Source organism: Chenopodium quinoa, unplaced genomic scaffold (assembly GCF_001683475.1).
Source record: "Chenopodium quinoa cultivar QQ74 unplaced genomic scaffold, ASM168347v1, whole genome shotgun sequence".
Classification (NCBI taxonomy): domain Eukaryota; kingdom Viridiplantae; phylum Streptophyta; class Magnoliopsida; order Caryophyllales; family Amaranthaceae; genus Chenopodium; species Chenopodium quinoa.
Window position 1 is genome coordinate 294,719 of NW_018745569.1, and position 22,731 is coordinate 317,449.

At 42.1% G+C, this 22,731-nt stretch overlaps 2 protein-coding genes across 2 annotated transcripts; one reads left to right on the forward strand and one right to left on the reverse strand.

The window, feature by feature from the left end:
- Nucleotides 1-4,994: 4,994 nt before the first annotated feature.
- LOC110716253 (uncharacterized membrane protein At1g75140-like) lies at nucleotides 4,995-7,650 on the reverse strand. The gene has a single exon (XM_021894861.1). It carries the CDS (start codon nucleotides 7,288-7,290, stop codon nucleotides 5,323-5,325), a length of 1,968 nt encoding a protein of 655 aa, XP_021750553.1. The 5' UTR covers nucleotides 7,291-7,650; the 3' UTR covers nucleotides 4,995-5,322.
- A 10,864-nt stretch (nucleotides 7,651-18,514) lies between these two features.
- Nucleotides 18,515-20,709, forward strand: LOC110716347. Its single transcript, XM_021894966.1, has 4 exons — nucleotides 18,515-19,093; nucleotides 19,205-19,219; nucleotides 19,326-20,540; nucleotides 20,626-20,709. Exons 1-4 carry the CDS (start codon nucleotides 18,515-18,517, stop codon nucleotides 20,707-20,709), a joined length of 1,893 nt encoding a protein of 630 aa, XP_021750658.1.
- Nucleotides 20,710-22,731: the final 2,022 nt, after the last annotated feature.

The window sequence follows — 22,731 nt, forward strand, 5'->3', positions numbered from 1 at the left end:
ATCAAGGCTGGCAAGATTATGATGGAGCATGACAAGGTGCGCTCCATCCAAGAATGGGGTGAGCCAAGGAATGTGTCCGAGCTACGGTCCTTCCTTGGCCTTGCCAACTACTATCGGCGGTTCATTCGAAGCTACTTGGCCAAGGCAGCACCTTTGACCGATTTGCTCAAGAAGAGGGCCCAGTGGTGTTGGGACGAGAAGTGTCAAAGGACATTCGATGGGTTGAAGAAGGCAGTCACGGAAGAACCCGTCCTAGCCTTGCCTGATTACTCAAAGCCATTCGAGCTGCATACGGATGCCTCCGATTATGCCATAGGTGGGGTCCTTATGCAAGAGGGGCATCCCATTGCCTACGAATCTCGCAAGCTAAACGATACGGAGAGGAGATATCCTGTCCATGACAAGGAGATGACGGCCATAATTCATTGCTTGCGGATATGGAGGCACTACTTGCTCGGGAGTCGGTTCACCATCTACACCGACAACGTTGCGACAAGCTACTTCCAAAATCAGAAGAAATTAAGCCCCAAGCAAGCTCGTTGGCAAGACTTCCTGGCCGAATTTGACTATGTCATGGTGTATAAGCCAGGCAAAGTAAACTTTGTCGCCGATGCTCTAAGCCGCAAGGCTACCCTTGCAGCTATTAGTCGCGCCGCGAGCACCATCTTGGATAGAATCAAGGATGGTCTTACTCAAGATCCTATGGCTAAGGGGCTCCTGAACCTAGCCAAGGAACGCAAAACTCGAAGGTTTTGGATAGAGGATGGGATCCTCTATACTGCTGGGCGGCGACTATTCGTGCCTAAGTGGGATAATCTTAGGCGAGATATCATGAAAGAGTGCCATGACTCTAAGTGGGCTGGTCATCCTGGCGTCTTACGCACGTTAGCACTCTTGGAGGTGAATTACTATTGGCCACACATGGGGCAAGATGTGGAGGCCTATGTAAAGACTTGTCTTGTGTGCCAACAAGACAAGGTCGAACAACGCGTGCCGGCTGGGTTACTTGAGCCACTTCCTATACCTGAAGGGCCATGGGAGAGCGTATCAATGGATTTCATTTCAGCCCTACCCAAGTCAGATGGGTATGGCTCGATCATGGTGGTGGTCGATCGCTTTTCCAAATATGGCACGTTCATACCGGCACCAAGGGATTGCACAGCCGAGCAAGCAGCCCATCTATTCTTCAAGAACGTGGTAAAATATTGGGGCTTGCCTCGGAACATCATCAGTGATCGAGACCCAAGGTTCACAGCAAAATTTTGGACAGAATTGTTCAAGTTGCTTGGGTCCGGACTCCACTTCTCAACAAGCTTTCACCCCCAGACGGATGGGCAAACCGAAAGGGTGAATGCCTTGCTGGAGCTATATCTCAGGCACTATGTGAGTGCCAACCAGCGAGATTGGGCTAAGTACATGGATGTTGCCCAATTCTCCTTCAACCTACAAAGATCCGAGGCTACGGGAAAAAGTGCCTTCGAAATAGTCATGGGACAGCAACCCTTGACTCCACAAGGGGTCGCCTCGGGGTACACAGGGAGCAGCCCAGCTGCTTACAGGCTTGCACGAGGGTGGCACGAACAACTCGATATATCCAAGGCTTACTTGGACAAGGCGGCCAAGAAGATGAAGAAGTGGGCTGACAAGCATAGGCGCCCAATGGAGTTCCAAGTAGGAGATTTGGTGATGGTGAAGCTGCTACCCCAACAATTCAAGGTCTTCCGACAGGTGCACAAGGGTCTTGTGCGAAAGTATGAGGGACCATTCCCCGTACTAAGGAAGGTTGGGAAAACATCATACAAGCTTGAGTTACCCCCAAGGTTGAAGATTCATCCGGTGTTCCACGTGAGCATGCTCAAGCCCTATCAAGCTGACCATGAAGATCCAACAAGGGGCGAGTCACAAAGGGCGCCCACGGCTGTGGTGGCATCCTTCGAGAGGGACATCGAGACAATTGAAGCCAAGAGGCTCATAAGAAAGAGAGGGGTTCCAAGCTACAACGAGTATCTTGTTCGTTGGAAGGGTCTCCCGGATAGTGAAGCAACGTGGGAAAAAGAAGGAGACCTATGGCAATTCCAAGACAAGATAGCTAAGTTCGAAGGGCGGCCTTGACGGGGACGTCAAGACTTGGGTGGGGGAGCATGTCACGACTCACATATTCCCACCCCTCACTAGAGCCACAAGGCAGCAAGTTATAATCGTGGCCAGGGGAATGCCCTTGGTGCATGGCTAGCAAGGCCAGAACACCCTTCCCCCTATAGAGCTTTATTTAGCTCCCTGCCATTTACCCTAGTGAACACGCCCATGATAGTAATACAATAATGGGCCATGGGCCGGGCTTAATTGATTCCAAATGAGCCCAAACTTGATGGCCCACCGTTTTTGGGCCCAATAAAGATGATGGTGCAGCCAGAATTTGAAGATGAGGCCCAGAACTTTCCAGAATGCACGAAGAGGTTCGTGGAGCATCCGGAGGTCTCTAGAAGCCTCTAGGGACAACTTGTACATACTTAAAATGCTAGAACTTTGTAGATGGTTCTAGAACATTGTACATAAGCCTATGTAATCAGAAAGTGTATAGAGTTCTCTAGAACCTTCCACTTGAGGAGGTTAGGAAGCATCTAGATTAGAACACTCTAGAAAGGGATGGTGCCTATAAATAGGAAACCTCCCACCCATTCTTACTCGGGTACAAACACTTGTATTCTCTCAAGCATTTATAAAAAGCCTTCTTCCTTAAAGCTTTCTCATATATTCTCACTTGTGCTTTCCAAGCAAACCACACTTAACTAACAACATCAATATTTAGCTTTGCTAAGCAATTGGGAGCCTCGACTAGTAGTCTAACGGGTGGTGACTCTAGTAGGCCGCGTGCAAAAGACTAAGGGAATTAGTCAGCGCGTGACATGCTGCTCCAGTTCAGCTCATCAAGCATGAGGACAGTAAAAAAAAGAAATAACCCCTCGGTTGTGACATGAATTTGCAAAAGTGGATGACGAGACTGTTTTCGCTGCTGTAAGAAGCCTGTGTATTTAACTTATATGACAGCAAAAGCACCTGCTGCATCACTTTTTTAAGCTATGTTAGGAGGATGAATATATATATATATATATATATATATATATATATATATATATATATATATATATTATTTTTTTATTTTTTATTTTTTAAATTTAAGCTGTTTGTTGTACACTTTGTACCTAATACATCAATATAAAGTTATAAACTGTGAACTAATGTGTGCTTCAGGTTTGCTACATTGAATATCATACTGTATTATTTGAGTTCCTAAAAATGAACTGCTTTATAAATTTTGTAAAGCATGCATTTTTAATTTTAGGCTTTTGTTGGAAAAATTGGGTATGTTATCGTTGCTGGGTTTCTTTTCTATTATTTCTTTTTAGGGAAATTTTCTTTGGTAATACCATATTTTTTAATTTTCTCGGTGATAAATAATGAAAATTTTGATTATCATTGGTAACACTATATTATTATATTAAGTTATTTATAACATTAATGATTAATTTTTATTAAAATTTTAACTGTAGTTAGAGGTTTTTGGTTAATTATTTAATAATTAAAGTATCACAAAGATTATTTTTATTTTTATTTTCTTAAAAAAAAAAAACCCAACCCCTTCCCAGTTCCCACCCACCCAGCTACCAGCCCAACCCCTCCCCTTGGCAGTGCCTAGCCTCCACCACTCTGCCGGCGACGCCAGGTTCCCCCATATCCGCCGGCAACCCTTGTACTAACCCCAACGCCCCAAATCGAAAAACACCTAAATCCAATGCAACTCGCCCGTAAGTCAGCCCCGCGAAGTTTCTGGATTTAATCGTCCGCCATTGTTACAGAAATTCGAGGTCGCCATAACCTAATTGTAAAGCTTCAATCGACGATATTCGACACTTCAAAATGCAGAAATTCGGGTTTTCCGGCATGAAAGACTTTGGATCAATTCAACTCCTTAACAAGATTTCTACAGGAATTGCTTAAACCTTATCAATTTCTTCGCGTTCAACTTCCGACCGATTCAATTACTTCAAGAGGTTTCACGAGCTTGGTGTGAATCGGGGTGAGGAAGGTGTTTGATTCTTATTCATTGATTGTGAATAAGCATGGGAGGGGTTGAGACTTGAGAGTCGAGGTGGGGGAAGGAGGGAGTGAGGTCGCCTCTGGGCTGCCGACGCACGGTTTGGAGGATGGTCGCCGGTACGGGGCTGGCGCCGGAAGGGGAGAGGGAGGGGGCTGTCGCCGGCAGGATTTGGGCTGGTTGGTGTGATTTTTTTCTTAAAAAAAATATTTTTAAAATAATTTAATTATTAAAAAAATAAAAAAACTAATCATGGTTAAAGAATTTAACTAGAGTTAGACTCATAATTATGTCACCGTTGGATTAGTAATAACAAATTAGAGTTTACCACAGATAATAAGAATTTTTACTATTTACCACTAAGAAAATTAAAAAATATAGTGTTACCAAAGAGAATTTTTCTTCTTTTTATTTTTACTATTTTTCCAGATTTATATGAAGTACATCATTGTATTATTGTTGACTTTTACAAATTATCAATTAATTGTAGTCAGAAGTTCAAATACTGTGTATCCAATAGATTCATGTATTATTGAAATCAGAAATCCCCTATAACTGAATTATCACTGGCTTCTTAACAATATGTTAGTGTCTCAAAAGTTTACCTTCATCAATTGCAGGAATTTTTCGTTCGTCCATCAACATGTATGTAGGAAACCAACAATGAACTGCATTCTGCGGAATTTAGGAAACCAACAAAAAAAAAAAAACTGCATTCTACAGAATTTACCACTTTCAGAAAAATGGAGATATTGTGTATTAAAAATTGATGGAATACCTACCAAGAATGCGCATTTGAAGTCGAAGCTAAAGCAATACTGTCCTTTCAGGAATTGGTAACAATTGTTCGATTGTTAGCAGAAATCAGTTATTCCTCACAATCACTGAAAATCATGCGTAGGAAAAAAGAAGAATTTACAAATACAAAAAACTACAATGACCAAGAAAAGTGTATCACAGTACGCTTTCTGAGCATTATAATAACGTTTTCCTAAAGAAAAGCATAAACCCCTGTGGAAATACATGGATAGAACTATAGTAAGTTCTAGCATTATTGTATCTATCTTCACAAGTGAAGATTTCAAAATTACAACTAGGGTAGAGGCTCAAACAAAAATACTGCATATGAACACATATTGATAGAACATGGAAACAGAAACAAAATTCAGTGAAAACACCTGTCACCTAGCAGGCTACAACACTTCCTGAAAGATCTATCTTACAAGTCAATTTCCATCATCATACAAGTTCTCTCTACGTTTGGGGAAAGCAGAAGAGTCGAGATTAGAACCTCTGAATTTCAGCTCCGAGGTTGCTCTATAATTGGGATCAACAGATAACGGTCTGGAGCTAGTGTCCACAGCACTTGGCCTAAAAGAGCTGCCTCCTCCACCAGGATATCGGGATGGAGAAGTATACCTTCTTGAAGGACCTCGCAAACCATTATTCCTCATATCCATGATGTCAGCATTTCTTGATGACGAATCAGTATAAGATCTTTCTCCTGACCCAGACCCTAATGAGGCTCCTCCACTCGTGACCGAGGTGGAATTAAAAGGATCATCTGGGCCCCATGATGTAAGTGCTTCCTTCTTCTTGGCAAAGAACTGCCACGCTCCAAAGAGGAAGAGTATGAAGAACAATACAGGACTTGTCCAGAGTACTGTGCTGGACTCTCCTCTGGTAATTGGAAGTTTTGAACGGTACATTCCCACATACCCTCCTCCAAGACCAAGAATAACAAGCTTTTCACGGTCACTAGCTATTAGTGGTATTGCTTTTTCCTTCCCGCTCTCATCCACAGCTTGACCAGGTAAAAATGATGATTTGATCTCCTCTATACCAGCAGAAAATGTTAGACGAGGAGCACCAGACCTATAGTGCTGAGTTGAAACATTATACACATAGATCTTTTCTTGGCCTATGATTAATAAGTATCCCTTGATTGCCTGAAATGCAAGAGGATCATCCATGTCAAACTTTTTCCTGGATCTAACCCTGCATTTGAAGTTCGTCACATCACCTAATAATAATAGATGAATCAATTCGCCAGATGATGTAAACCCGTATGCCTTTGACCGCTCAGTAGCATCAAACACATAGTTAGACACTGTAGAATCATTCAGACCTTCACATTCAGTCTCCCTAATCTTCATAGTCCGCAAGTCCAAAGATCCGGCACCCTTCTCCATCAAGAACAAAAGCCTTTGTTTCAGGAAAGCCAGGGGGCGGCTCGTTGGCACAGCCAACCCATACAAAGTACCATTCTCTCTAAAAACCTTGATTTTCCCCTTCCCTTCCACTGACAAAATGTATCTAGATCTAGCAACATGATGGACTTCCAAGATTGAAACTGGGGTGCCAATCGACCCAGCTTCCCCCGTATCCAATGCCACATGATTCTCCATGTGAAGGGAACTCAAATCCTCAGCAAGTGACGTCTCCCAAAGCCTATGAGCCAAAATAACCCCATTACTATGACCTGTAACCAACACGCTCTCGTTCATATAAGCCGACATATAAGAAAGCATTGCAGTAACAGGTGAATCAGTCAAGGTACTGAACTCAACCAAAACATCCCCATTCCTCAAAAAGACATAAACTCGGCCGCTATCATCGCCAACCGCGATGTACTTACTAGCACCCTCGTAATCTCGAAAGGGTAAAACATTAACACTAGTAGCAACTGAATCCAAACTCACAGCCGACATAAACTGAAATTTCTCAGACCAAAATGGGCTGTACTTTGTGATGGAACCCGCTTTCAATCGATTCCCTGGCGCAGCAGCAGCAGCCTCACCTTTAGAGCCCTCATCATGAATTCCAACATCTCTGCCCACAATATGAGCTGATCTATCACCCTTCTCTTTGTTATTAACATAGTTTTTTGAATCATCAAATTTGGACTCTAATCTTGTAACTAGCTCACTCAAATTCTTCACTAATTGTTCAAGCTTATCAATTTGAGATTGGTGTTGATTGTGCAGAAAAGGGTCACCATTATTATTGTCATTGTTAGTGGTATCTTTATCAATATTATTATCATTGCAATTAGGAAGGAGCTGATTATCAGGTAAAAGGGTATCACAGTTTACAAAAAACCCATCAAAATTTTCAAAGATAATGAAAAAAGAAATGCAAAAAACAAGAAAATGGACATAAAACTTGCCTTCCATAGAAGTATTATTGAACATAGGATTTTTCTGAGAAGAAATAAAAAAGCTTCTCCTTGAGTTTCGTAGCTGCTAGCTGATCATCCGAATCAAAGATAGAAAACAAAATCTGGGATTTGCAGATTGATGAATAAAATTGATGGGGATTTGAGAAAAAGAGTGAGTGAGTAAGAGAGAGAGATTGCGGGTGTTTTCCAAAGTTACGGGCAGAAAGGAGTGAGTTGCCGGTTGACTGAAGTGAAGGCGGTTTCAAAGGAGGTCTTTAATCTTTTTCTTCTCCCTATAGGCCTAGATTGGATTTTCTCGTCCCAACAATTTCATGCCCACTCATTTTTACTTTTTTTTTTTTTTTGGGCGAATTCACTCTATTGTTTTAAGACATACTAATTCCCCCTTTTTTTTCTTTTTAATTTTCGGGTGCAATTTAGACACTGTGATAGATATACTTTTCATACGAGGTCTATGTCCCGTTATTTTTTCATTTTTCTACTTGGGTAATCCAAAATAATTGTTCCATTTTGTTTTTTTTAAGCATTTATGCTTGTTGCTCATGAAACAATCACAACCAACTATCCAGATATTTAAAAGATCCAACTATTCTTCTCATTTTAGTAATAACCACCAACAATTATTTAATTTTATTTTTTAAATTTTACCACTTACTATTTCTTAAAACCTTAAATTTTCCCACCAAAAATTCCCCAATCCTTCATGCATGACGTCATTGTGGTGTTCTTCTCCCTCGAGGCCTTAATTCTCATGTTCGATTGCAGCTTTTTTTTTTTTTTTTTTTTTTTCCGGACATTAAACTGGGTTAGGGGAAAGCATTTAGCAATCGATTCAACATTATTAAGGTCACACGAAGATAATCAAGTTACTAAACATATATCAAGTATATCAATTTTTCAAATTTCTTGGGTCAAAACAACTCTCAAATCTTGAAAAACAAGCAAAACGGGTTGTTTCTGGGTTTTTGGAGTCCCTCGGGAGAGTTACAATTCCTAAAATGCGCGTCGACCGTCTGTACCTGCAAAACCACGGAAACTCCGGTTGGGTGGAGATCCGCCTCCGACGATCAAGTTAGAACGTTTCCGGATGTATAAAAGTGCGGAATGTAAAGGTTTTTCTTTCGGATTCCGAGAGAATTCTGCAATTAATATTGCTCAGTTTTTGTGTGTATATTTATGAATGTGTAATAAATGAGGATTTTCCTCTATTTATAGTGGAAGGGGATCAGTTCCCCTTTTAGGGTTAAAGTGTAACGTGTCAGTAGAGGATTGGATCCCCTTGGGCCTCTCTGAGGCTGACACATGTCAGCGTGCTATAGGGCAACGTGGATTGGGTATTTTTACCCTAAACATTTTCCCCTCACAGGTGTGACGTGGCTTACCACGTGGCACCTGTGACAGGTGTCACACACTGAGAAGGTGACACTTCGTCTCTTTCTCTCTCTTTTTTTTTTTTTTTTTGAATTCGAATTTTGAATTCAAATTGAGAAGGTGACGGTTCGCCTTCTGGGGTTCTCTATAAGTAGAGACCCCCCTCTCATTTTCATACTTTGCAAATTTTCGTTTTTGAGAGAATCTTCTGAGAGAACGCTCTTATACCGGCTGCTATCTTATTCAAAACCATCTTCTCTTTTTTCACTCATCCGGTCACCGTCTGAGTGCTTTTTGCTCAAAGCTCATAGGTACTGCCTGACCATACTCAAATTCCTTCCCTTTGCTCTCAATATACCCACAGCCGGTCACAACCGTCTGGGGCATCTTCAAGCAAATTCCTGAGAACCCTTTGACCTTTCCCTAGCTTCCAATACATCCACAGCCGGTCACAACCGTCTGGGGTATCTTCAAGCAAATTTCCAGAAAAACGTCTAGGTCTTCAGTGAAATTCAGTTGCTCTTCAAGGGGGTACATCCGGGATACCGTCTGGGGTATCATCAAGCAACAAAGAGGATTTCCGGCTGCTGACTTCAAGGAGTCAACCGTCTTCAGAATTTTTACAACTTCAAGATACCGTCTCTACCCCTTGCAACTTTTTTGCGCTTTTTCCGGTTGTATAGCTTGTAAAGAATAATGACTCACCCAACAACATATGGCACGGCCTAGGACAGTTGTCAGCCGGTCACCGGATACGGCTAAGTCTAGGACTAGGGATGCCGTCTGGGGGTGTTTGGACCACCCTTACTCTTCTGCGAATCCGACCGTCTCTGTTCATGTGCAGGACATAATGGCTCGGACGAGACGGACGACTGTAGACCCCGAATATCAGTCAGACGGTTCAGCAGAAGTTCCGGTTGACTATGTACCTTATGACCAGCCGGGCGTACCTAGCACGCCCGGGGATGATATCTTGGACGAATCCGAGAGTACAGGCGGCGAGGAGACCATCCAGAAACCAGACTCCACTGAGTCAACTATGGAACCGGATGCCCCTCAAGAGGATGAAGAGGCATATAAGTGGCCCTCTATCAACAACCCAACAGAGGCGCACATGACCGCCCGGGATGTGGTCACTCTAAATGCCACCTTACCTGCATTTTTGGAAAAGCGCCTGGTGGGGACCGGATAGGAGATTGTTGTGCCGCCTGTCGAGGCAACTGTCGTCTGGGATGACGACCTTGACCATGCCAATGATTATTTTGGCTGCTATGAGGCGGCGTTAAAAGCCGGCCTCCGGTTCCCCCTCCATAATACAATAAAGGCCATTCTAAGGGGTTACGACCTTGGCGTCTGGCAGCTAACACCCAACTCTTAGGTGAATATAATAGGATATATCGCCGCCTGCGAGATGCAGGAAATAACGCCTAGTTGGGAGGCGTTTGCACATGTGCACTACCTCAGCCGTGCCCCAGGCGGTTGGAATACGTGGTATACGTTGACCACGCATCCGGAATTCATGATGACGCTTGACAAGCCGTCAAAGTGGAGCATCTAGAAGAGCAAGTTTTACATGGTCTCTTCCCCCTCGCTGCAACTAAACCACCGGCTGCATTGCTACAACACACACCCGGCTCTCCTTGGAAAGAAGTGCGCCCTTCCTAGAGTACCGGAGGAGGCTTGGAATCAAATAAGGGAGACGAGTCTCTTCAAAAAGACCTCCTTGCCTTTGGATGATTGGACAGAAGTCATTGTCCCCAAAAATTGGGTCCCTCATCCGGACTGGCTAAAGGACGAGGCGTTCCTTTCCGCCTGTGGCCTAAGCACAATGTTTAGCAGACGTATGTTAATTGTTAACCGGCACTTTATGCCGTCTGTATCATGCTTGAATGGATTTTAACTTTTTGATTTTTCTTCCTTGCAGAGAAAGGATTAGAGATGGTGCCACCTGAAAAGACACCGGCTAAGTCTGCTGTAGATTTCCGGAAGGATCAATTGGAGAAAAAGAGGGCCCAACTGGCGGCTAAAGATGATGGAGTAAGCGCCGGCTGAGCTCTTTTACCATTTGTATTGTTTGAAGCTTATTTTTTATATTAACCGGCTGTGTTGTTTTCCTTTTCAGACGGGGAGCAAGAATGTTCCTCGTTCTCTTAGACAGATGCTGAAGAGACCGGGAGAGGAGCCCTCCCAGCCTGCTTCCAAAACAAGAAGGTTCCGGCTACCCCTGCCTCTACCGGAAGGCTGCCTGCGCCTTAGAGGCCTACCTCAGCAGGAAAAAGCCTGAAAGATCTTGGCCTAAGCTCAGGGCCGGCTGAGGTTGGAACGAAGGAGCCCAAAATTCCCTCAAGCCGGGTGCTTGCTGTAACATCCGGCTCCAATGCGACTGGGGGTGGAGTGACCCCTCAGCCTGAAAATCAAGGTACGGCTCTCACCTTTGATCCCCCCTGGCCGCTTGGGCCTATGCGAGTCAAGTCCCAAGCTACCTAATCAAGGGATTCTTCAGGCAGCCGGCAGAATGTAGGTGGCGCTTATGCTCAGTACTTAACCAATAAATCTATTGATGCAGATGCCTCTTCTCATTGGTCGGATCTCCAAAATTACGCTAAGAGAATGCTGAGGACCCTTACCCGATCCGAGAAGGAGGTGGTGCCAGGTATAAACCAAGTCAACATAAACCGCATCAACTCACTACTCGCTGAGGTAATTCACTGGTTGGGGTGCTTTTGTGCCACTTTATTCTTTTGCCGGTTGTAGCGTAATTGAAAACTAACCCCTTTCCGGCTGACTTTGCAGGTGATGTTGAGGGTGGGCGACATGAAGGTCCCCTTGCGGAAAAAGCAAGAGGAGGTAAGGGATGCCAATAGAAGGGCAACCGAACTTATTGATGTTACCCAATATAACACCCTAATGTATGAAATCCAAACTAAAAGCCGGGAGATGAAACAGGAGGAGCTAATCAAGGAGCTCACAGCTACTGCTGACACGACCAACAAGAAAGAAGCCGACTTTGAACTTCAAGTCAAAAACCTCCAAGTTGATGTCAAAACATTGGGGGATGATGACAAGGAGAACACTGAGCTGCGGGCAGAGGTCAACCGACTGAAGAATGAGTTGGCCCAGACCCAGGCGGACCACAAGGGGAAGTTGGAGGCTGAACAAAACCAGCTGATTGCCGAGAATGAGCGCGACTGTGAAGAGCGCATGAAGATGGCCTGGTCTATGATCCATCCGAACACCGACTGGGCTTTCTTTGACCTGCGGTACAGATACACCACTGAGGTGTTTGATGCCCAGGTTCTCAAAACAGAGAAGTCGGCTCCCTTTAAAGAATGGGCCGGCATTGCCGAGGAGGAAGAGGAGGAGCAGACGGAAGATCAAATATCGGGCGAGGCTAACGAAGCTCAAGCCCAGCAAACTCAAGATGCTCCTCCTTCCGGTCAGGGCCAGCCGTCGCAGCATCAGCAACAGCAGCAGCAGTAGCTTCATTTGTTTCTTTCTTTCTTTCTACTTCCGGCCTGCGAGCCGTGTAGTTTGCTTGTATCTCCTTTCCCCGGACATAGGTCCGACTAACAATCTTTTCTAATTAATATATTTTGCCAACTGAGTCGGTTTTGCCTTTGATATTATGTGATTCAATTTTTGCAATTTTTGCTCGTACAAATCTTTTTCTTTTTGCAATTTGATTCAATACGTGCGGTATGCCGGATGCATTGGCTTTGCCTGCCCCTAGACGGTTGTTTGCTTAATATTATCCAATTCTAAGCAGGCAGCCGTCCATACAAGCATCCGGACGAATAGATAGGGGGTCCTTGACCGCATTTAAAGTAGAATTATTCTAAGTTGGTTTAGCAGGCGGTGCCGGCTAGGGCCAACCTAGATTACTCTTTTAACCGGCTGCGAATTACCCTTTGGGTATCCGTCATTGCCGTTTGCTGGTATGCAGGCGGCCATTGGCCGAACGTATGTATCATAACCAAGTTATGGATTAAATGCTAAGGTTTTGACCTTCCTTAATTTGAGTTTGTAACCGACTGTAAGGCTTTTGAGCAAAGACCGGCTACATTCGACCAAGATTTGAATTACCGTATGTGTTGCTTTGAAGCAACGACCGGTTGTATCTAGGTTTCGATTGATCATTCAAACGGCCATGAGTTATCTTTAACCTAGGCAGTCGGTTAAAGCCACTTGGGTTATGATTTATAGAACAATGTACCACCCAAATGGGAGATGCTCTCTTCGACGAATTCGCCCAAATGGGCGTCGCCGGTTGCCTGCTCATGTTGGAGCAGGCGGTTTAAGATATATCTGGCCATTGGCTTTTTGAATAGCTAAGTTTGATACTTAGCCTACGTCTACTCAGTTTAGAGAAGACGGTTGCCCGGTTGTGCATTGCACATATGGGACTTTGCACAAAAAGACAATGAAAATAAAGCATTCTTTCATTAATATACTCTACTTACAAAGATTTACAAGTCCTTAGAAGTAGTACTTTTTCAAGTTATCTACATTCCAGGTTCTGGCTAGCTGCCTGCTGTTTGGAGTTTCCAAGCAGTAGGTGCCGCCTCTAACTTCTTCAAAAATTAGGTAGGGGCCCTCCCAATTAGGGGTTAACTTTCCTTGCTCATTGGCCCTACCGGTTGCTTCCATTTTTCGTAACACAAAATCCCCCACTTTTAGAGGCCGTTTGTATACTCTTTTGTTGTAGGCCCTCGTCATTCTTAGACGGTATATCTCATGACGCAAGGCGGCATTGCCCCTGCGCTCCAGGAGTGAATCCAATGCTAGAAGCATGGCCTCCCAATTTGCCTCTTCATCATAGAGCATGATTCGAAGTGTTGACTCATAAAGCTCAATAGGCAGGACGGCTTCAGTGTCGTATGTCATGAGAAACGGGGTTTCACCGGTTGCCCCTTTTCAGTTGTTTTGATGGCCCATAGGACATGAGGCAACTCATTTGCCCATGGACCGTCAGCCCTTTCAATCTTCTTCTTAATGTCGTTTGAGAAGAGCTTGTTAAAGGCTTTAACTTGGTCGTTTGCTTGGGGACGGCCGACAGATGCAAAACAATGTGAGATCCCTTGATCTCCCAACTAGCTCTTGAGGGTAGGCGTTTCAAACTGAGGGTCATTGTCAAAAACCATTGACATAGGTACCCCAAACTGGGTGATGATGTTTCTCCAGATGAAGGAGATGACATCCTTTGTCTTTATGCCCTTAACCGCCTCTGCCTCAACCCATTTGGTGAAGTAATCTACAACCACCAGGATGTACCTCCGCCCGCCTGTGGCAGGCGTATATGGGACCAGGATGTCCATGCCCCATTTTGCAAATGGAACCGGGCTGTAGATAGCCGTCAAATCAGTGGTCGGTCGATGTATGAGCCGGCCAAATCTTTGACACTTATCGCACTTCTTCACCATTTCCATGGCGTCTGCCTCAAGAGTGGGCCTAAAGTAGCCTTGTCGTCTGGCCCTTTTTGCTAGAGTTCTGCCACATATATGTGATGCAAAAAAGCCCGAGTGAAGATCCTCTAGAACTTCTTTCCCCCTTTCTAGGGTAACACATTTCAGCAGCGGCTAGAGGTAACCCTTCTTGAAGAGTTCTCCCTTGTAGATTTCAAAACTTGAGGCTCGCTTTTTCAATGCAGCCGCTTCTGAAGGGGCGTCCGGCAAAGTACCGTCTGCCAGATAAGCCCGAATGGCATCCATCCAGGTAGAGCTTCGGTCAAGAACTCCAATGGGATCATGTTCAATGCTTCTTTTTTCCATGACTTCCCAAAAGACTGACCTAGGCGCATCACAAGAGGCGGATGATACCAACTTAGACATTGCATCCGCCTGATTATTTTTTGACCCGGGCACTTGACTTAGATGAAATTCGTCAAGTGTCCCGGCCTCATCTTTGACCGTCTGCAGATACTTGATCATAGCCGGATAGGTGGCCTCGTAGTCACCATGGTATTGGCTAACGATCAACTGAGAATCTGAGCAGGCGTCAACTTTCCTTGCCCCTGCCGCCTTACACATGCGGATACCGGCTAGCAGGGCCTCATACTCCGCCTCATTGTTAGAGGCTTGGAACTTGAACCATAGTGCATATTCATACTGGTCCCCTTCCGGAGACTTGCAAATTACGTCTGCACCACAGCCGTTCATAGTAGAGCTCCCGTCTACATATACCTTCCAGACCTTATCAACATTGTCTGGCTGAGCCGGCCTTGTCATTTCCACAATGAAGTCGGCGAACGCCTGACCCTTCACTGCTTTTCTTGGTTCGAAGGTGATTTCCAGACATTGCATTTCAATAGCCCACTTGAGCATTCTGCCGGATGACTCCAAGGTTGTCATTGGCCGCTTGAGGGGTTGGTCTGTGTAGACCACCACCGGATGTGCCAAGAAGTATGGTTTCAACTTCTTGATTTCCATGAACAGGGCAAGGCCAAATTTTTCAACCAAGGGGTACCGCAGCTCAGCATTTCGATGAACATGGCTAATGAAATAGACCGGGAGCTGGATGTTATCTCTCTCAGCTAGGAGAACGGCACTGAGGGCACGATCTGAGACGGCCAAATACATATAGAGAACCTCTATATAGACCAGCTGTGGCAATGAGTGAAGGTGCTCTTTCAATTTCTAGAATGCCGCCTCAGCATTTTCCCCCCATTAGAATCTAGTCTTCTTCTTGATTTCCTTATATAAAATCGCTAGTATCAGTAGAGGTTTTACGCGTAGAACCTCAAATACCATAAGCGGTTCTAAGTTGAATCTACCTCGTTTACATCAGCTTACAATTCTGCACATTATAAAGAACTGTTAATGGTATTAGAGATTCTATGCATATAACCTCTAATGATATTATCGATTCTTTATATAGAACCTCTAATACCGATAACAGTTTTATACATAGAACTACTAATACTATAAGAGGTTCTACATTAGTTAGATACGACAACCAAGTTAGCGGTTTTATACTCGCAAATACCTAACCTTAAAACCGAAGCCTGCGTGGACAATATTGTGAAAAATAGTTTTAAATTAATGTATATAAGGGTGTCTATTCGATTTTCGCTTTGGATTTAGGCCAAATACAATCCGATCCGAAATAAAATTCGGTTTTTGATTTTTAAATCCAATCCGATCCGAATTTCACATGAATCCAATCCGATCCAATCCGAATTAAAATTCATTTATTTGAATCCGATCCGAAAATCCGAATTAAAATACGTTGCAAATTTTTAGGGGCCTAAAGTGATTATAAAAATAAAAATGCAATTATAAAAAGCTTAGTCTTAAATACATAGTTGTACAAGATTGATACAAATATTAAAAACATAATTTATATTAATGTAATTATCAACATAATTTTACATGATTTATATAAAGTATCCTTATTTGTAAAAGCATGTTTCATATTTCGGTTAATTCGGTTTTTCGGATCCAAATAAGGTCAATCTGAAATAATTCGATTTGGATTGGATTGTATTTCGGTTTTTATCCGAATAATGGACACCCCTAAATGTATATAAGGAATTAGTTTATGTATTTACATTATTTAGGAAAATTGCTCTTTTTATTGAAGGTTTAAAAAATCGTTTGGCCCAAAATCTCTCACATAGATGCTATTTGTATCAATAATTTCATTTCAACAACATCAATAATAAAATCTTAAGTTTGTTCACTTCACCTTATTTTTGCTAAACAAAAACTATTTTTACTGAACTTAAATTACTTTTGCTTAACTGTATTTATTTTTATTGATTCCATATTATATTTCTTGTTTATAGTTACTTATTTTAAGTGAGATGAAACTATTTTTACTGAGCTGAACCTTTTTTTTACTAAATTGAAATTATTTTTAGGAAAATTGTAAACTAATAATCCCACCTTTAGGTGGTCTTCCACAAACAATCCCACCTTTCTAAAATCCAGAAACAATCCCACCTATTCCCCCTATCTTCCATTAACGATCCTTTTTACAGGTTACCCCTTAAACCGGTAAACCTATTCTATTTCCCTCCCTAAAGTCTTTCTTCTCCAACGGTTTTCCCCCAAAAAAAACATAAGTTTCGCCATTTTTATGAAACAAAGTAACAATTAAAAAAAAAAATTAACTTTCAGAAACTTATCTTCATCGAAAGGACTGCAATTGTTCATTGATTGAAGGAAATTAAGGTCCTTAGCACAGCAATTCAAGGTGGGCTAATTAGAGGTAAATTTTCGACAAACCCTAGCTTTCTTAAATTTGCGAATTAAAGCAATTAAACGAAGATAGCTTCGATTAACATAGTGAAGAGTAATTTAAGTAGTTATTGAGACTGTTTGCGTATTGTAATGGGTCTTGCATGTTTGAAAATATATCATGGTGGAAAGTTTAAATTTGACAGTAATGGTTACTGGGTTTATTTGGGAGGGAAGTTCAGAACTTTTGATGTTGATGTTGATGAGTTGTGTTGGTTTTATATGAAGGAATTAGTTGCTAAATGTGGTAATTATTCTGGAAATTTCAAACTTTATTACTTAAATCCTGCACTTGACTTGAGGGGTGGGTTAAAGTCTGCATTTACTGATGATGAATTCAGAGAATTGGGTAGGGTAATGGTGGAGAACAGAACAGTAGACTTGTATGTAGTTGTTGATGATGTTCAGCCTGAATTTGTTAAACAATCCCAGACTGGATCCAATACCACAACCCAGCCCACTTCAGCCATTGTTGCCACAGAACATGAGCCCAATAGGCCCAAAAAATTGAAATCTAAGAGAGCTGGCATTTGGAGTCAGGCATCTAGTGCAGTTTCAGAGAAGCTGCATGTGTTGAAAAAGTCTAAAGGAAAAGCAGTAGAAGTGGTCCCCACTCTAACAACAAACAAACAACTTCAACCATTTCCTAGATCTAGTACCTCCATTTCATTACCAGAAAACCCTAGTCAAACAACAGCAACCCCAACTCAAACAGAAAACACATTAGAGCCTCATTCTGAATTCATTAGATGTGAAGTGCCAGGGGACTATGATTGGGAGGAAGACAGACCTAATAGCCCCATTGCCATAGATGAGTTACTGTATGGTTTAGGAAGTGATGAAGATGATGATGATAAAGATTATGTGTTAGAAGATGATTTAGAGGGTGAGTCTGATGCAGATGAGTATGAGGATGAGGTTAATCTCAGAAATGAGTATGAGGAAGAGGATTGGCTAGGTGATTATGAGATTTATCAAGCTAACTTTGATTTAGATGGGGAAGATGATGATGTTAGTGACATTGCAGAGTTGAAGGAGCCAGAGGATTTTGATGCTGATAGTAGTGATGATGAGCAAAGGGAGGCAAGGGAAAGAGTGAAAGGTTTCAATTGTAGTGTAGTAGAATTGGCACAATCACTACAAGTTCAAGCTGCTAAGGGTAATTTAGCTGCACAACAGGAGGGGAACAAAGGGGGTGAGAGTAGTATACAGGTTGGGGAAACTAGTAAACAAGCTGGGGATGGTGGAAAACAGGCTGGTAACAACTCTGAATATGAAGAATCTGATGAAGAAATTCACACACCTAGGGGAAGTGATGAAGAGGAGACAATTGGGGAAAGAAAGAGCAGGAGAGGTCTGCTTGTAGGGCTTGAGACTGACTTTACTCAGTTTCAGTGGAAAGTTGGGCATAGATTTGCAACTAGGGAGGACTTCAAGTAAGCTGTTGCTAAGTTTGCAATTTTTCAAGGTAGAAATCTAACTATTGTGACAGCAAATAAAAGAAGGCAACAAAGAATTGGTGTGAGATGCAGTGAAGGGTGTCCTTTTAGGTTGTATGCCTCTTGGGACTCCTGGAGAGGTTCCTTTGTAGTTAAAACAGTAGTGTCAAACCATAGTTGCATCAGAACTATGGAGAAAAACAAGCAGCTGAAAGGGTCATGGTTGGCAGAACAACTACTTGATGTGTTTAAGGCTAGGCCTCATCGGCCAGCTAAAGAGATCATTGAAACAGTTAGGAGAGCTTACAGGGTTATCATTAGGAAAGAGTTTGCTTACAAGGTAAAGTGGCATGCTCACAAAAAGCTTCATGGCTCCATGAGAGAGCATTATGGGAAGGTTGGCAGGTATCTTGAAGCCTTGAAAAGGTCCAGTCCAAACACACAGTTGGACTTAGTCACATACATGGACAAGAATAAGCCACCACAGATTTTTCAGAGGTTGTATGTCTGTTTTGAGGGATTGCAAAAAGGTTGGATGGAGGGTTGCAGAAAAATTATATGTGTTGATGCTTGCTTTTTGAAGACATTCCTAGGGGGACAGTTGATGTCTGCTGTAGGCAGAGATGGGAATGATCAGATGTACCCAATTGCTTGGGCAGTGGTGGAGGGTGAAAATAATACTTCCTGGGAGTGGTTTCTGAATAACCTCAGCAAAAGCCTTCAGCTTGGTGATGGTTCTGGAACTGTGATTGTGTCAGATGAGCATCAGGTATAAACTTCAACTGTTTTTGGTTTTTTTTTTTCCTGAATTCATTAATACATATATTTGGTTATGTTGGTTTTTTTTTGCTGAATTCATTAATACATATTGCTTTACTAGGCCATTCTAAGAGGGGTTAGTGTGACACTCCCTCAAGCTGAGCACAGACATTGTGCAAGACATATTTTTTTCAAATTGGCACAAGAATTTCAGAGGTGATGAAATGAAATTGATGTTTTAGAGCTGTGCAAAGTCATATAGTGAAGCTGACTATAGAGATGCACTTAATAAGTTGGAGACAACTAATGCTGCAGCTGCTGCTGCTGCAGGCTTCAAAAGTTACAACCCAAATGTCTTCTGCAGGGCATTTTTGAAAACTGATGTGAAGGCAGATGCCATCACATCTAACATGGCTGAGACATTTAATGGGTATATCATTAATGCTAGGGCAAAACATTTGCTTTATATGTTGGAGGATATAAGGGCAGCTTTAATGAGGAGGTTGGTGATTAAGAGGCAGGAAATGGAAAAATGGAAGAGTGTTTTATGTCCAAGGATTCAGAAGAAGCTAGAATCAGAGAAAGAGGAAGCTGCTAATTGTGAGGTCATTCCTTCTTCACAGAGTGTGTTTCAAGTGAGCCATATCTTGGACACTATGTCTGTGGACCTAGAAAAAAGAACTTGCACATGCAGAAAATGGGACATGTGTGGGATCCCATGTTGCCATGCAGTGGCTGCAATTTTTTTCTGTCATAAGAAGGCAGAAGATTATGTTGATGAGTGTTATAAGAAGGAGATGTACTTGAAAGCATATGAGAATTCAATCCCTCCAATTGAAGGTGAAAGGCATTGGCCTCAATCAGAGTTGAGTATGGATCCACCCCCCATCAAAGTAGGACCAGGAAGGCCAAGGAAGAATAGAAGAAAGGATCCATTTGAGGACCCTAAAAAGCCAGGAAAGTTGACCAAACATGGCATGGAAATGACATGCTCTGTGTGTCAACAAAAGGGCCATAATAAGAGAAGGTGCCCCATCAGAGGAACTACTCTGCCACAAGCCCCACAAACCCCAGATGAGCCTCCAGCAAAGAGAGCAAGGGGTAGGCCAAGGAAAGAGGTTGCAGCTTCCCAACCTATGCACCCATGCTCTTCTACTCATCTAACAGCAACAACTGAACCTTCAAGAATAGGAAGGGGAGGTAGAGTGATCAGCAGGGGAGGCAACTCAGCTGGAAGGGGAACTGGCAGAGCTAGGGGAAGGGATGCTCCAACTAGTAAGGGTGGGAGAACTGGTAGGGGAGGGGAAGCTTCAAGCAGTATGGGAAGAGGTGTTACCACAACAACAGGAGGTAACAGAGGTGGTAGAGGAACAAGGGGTGGAAGAGGCAGAGGAAGAAATCAGGTCCCCCAAGGTTTTGGTGTTTATTTGACATCAGATGGCTCTACATTCACTAATGTATGACAGTAACTTATTGACTATTTTATTACAAAGCCTATTTATGTGGAAACAAAACTAACTCCTTTTTTTTTTTTCAATGCAGCCACCAGGAAGTGCAGGACCTCAAGATGTTTCAGCATACACCACTACTTTCTCCTACAACTTCAGTCAGGGTTCCTCAAATTAGAACAACATGTAATAAGGATGTATTAGTTAGTTAAGATCAATGACATTCCTAAGTTTATGCAATTCAAACCTATGTTTATGTATCTTCATTTGAACAGAGTTTGTCTTGTATTTTGAAGAATTTCATGTTATGCTATATATGCTCTCTGTTTGTGCAATTTTTTCATAGTATATATGTTGTATTAAAGTGTTTAAAACAGTGGCTGCAACAACAATTAAATTGCAAGAATTTCAGCAACAACAATTTAACCAAGCAACATAAGTCATATATTCATTGAAATTGCCATGGTTACAAAAGTCAGTGAAGGTCAACACCTACACTACAGTCAAGCCCTACTTCCTTCTTTAAGTCAAGCCTAGCATACTGAATACCATCCTAGCATGCCAATTAAGCAAAAAAACCAAACACTTTCACATCTGAAAACTACCCAAAATACAGATGTCCCAACCAACCCACAACCCACTTATACTACACCTTCACAGCAACCCCAAAAAACTACCTTAACCCCATCATCAACACACCCTATTTCATCAACAACACAAGGGTGAAAAATGCCCAAGAGAAGACCAGAGTAAGCATTAGCCTTTTGTCAGTGTTGTTTTCCTTGAGTTCAAACATTGTTTCAGTCGTTGCAATGCCCATTTCCTCCACCTCTTCAACCAGCTTCTTTTTCTTTGCCTTGAGCCTCTTCACTTTATCCTTCATCATGTCCATTTCAGACTCAAGCTCACAAATTCTGGTCTCCTTCTCCATAACCAAATGCTGCAGATCACGAACATCATCCACCTCATCAGCCCACTTGAAAAAGCCACAAGTCCTCTGCTCCTACAAATCACCCAAATTAGGCTATTACAGCAATAACAAAGCAAATTAAAAAAAAAAAAAAAAAAAAACAACAACAACAATTTGGTGCGCAAATACTTACAGGCCAGTATGAGCACCCAAAAAACCGCTTCCCCTTTGTTGGACCATCGTAGCGCACTGTCCTCAGTGGTGCAATTTCATTGTGGTAGCAAACCACCTGAGAAGACGAGGTTTGCTTCGACCTCGACCTTGAAGAGGAGCCAATTGAATTATGACTTGCCATTGATAGCGAAATGGAAAAAAAAAATAAAAGAAAGCTTTGAGTACAAGAGAAGAGATGAGATGAAGAAAGATGAAGAAAGATGAAAAAATTAATTGATGGGGAGGGGCAATTTATAAAATTCTCAGAGAAGAACAGGGGAGAAGGCATTAATGGTGTATAAGCTTTTTAACGGTTGGAAATTAAATTAGAAGAAACCGGTTGTTCTAAGCAATCTAATTTTTTAACCGGTTTCAACAGGTGAAGGATCGTTAATGGAAGATAGGGGGAATAGGTGGGATTGTTTCTAGATTTTAGAAAGGTGGGATTGTTTGTGGAAGACCACCTAAAGGTGGGATTATTAGTTTACAATTTTCCTTATTTTTATTGAGCTGTTATTTATACTTAATACTATTTTTTAAGATGAAGAGAACATGGTCTTAGTCCTAAAATATGATTAGTGTCGGCTAACATGAATCGTCATAAGAAACTATCCGACAACTTAAAAATCAGACAACTTTCTGACAAAGTAAAAATAATTTTAGTTTATAAAAAATATATTAAGTTCAACAAAATAAGTTCAATCTAATTTAAATAATTTTCAATCAATATCTGTAAAAAACAAATATTAAAAAAAAAAATTAGTAAAAATAAGCTTTAATCAATAAATATAATTTCTTTAAAGAACAAAAAAGCATTCTTAAGGTTCCCTCTAGGCTTCCTCCTTGGGAGGGTTTTTCTGGTTCTCTCTAGGGTTTCTCCCTTGGGAGGGTTTTTCTAGCCTCCATACTAGATTTTTTTTGCTTTTTTGAAGGTTTTCCTTCACTCTTCTCCTTTTTTCTCTTTTGCTTTCATCTCTTTTCTTCTAGTCTCTTTTGTGAATCTTTGTAGGGGCTTCCATCGATGTTTTTAATTGTGGTAAGCCCCAAAAAACTTTTTAATTACTTTCAATGAATGGA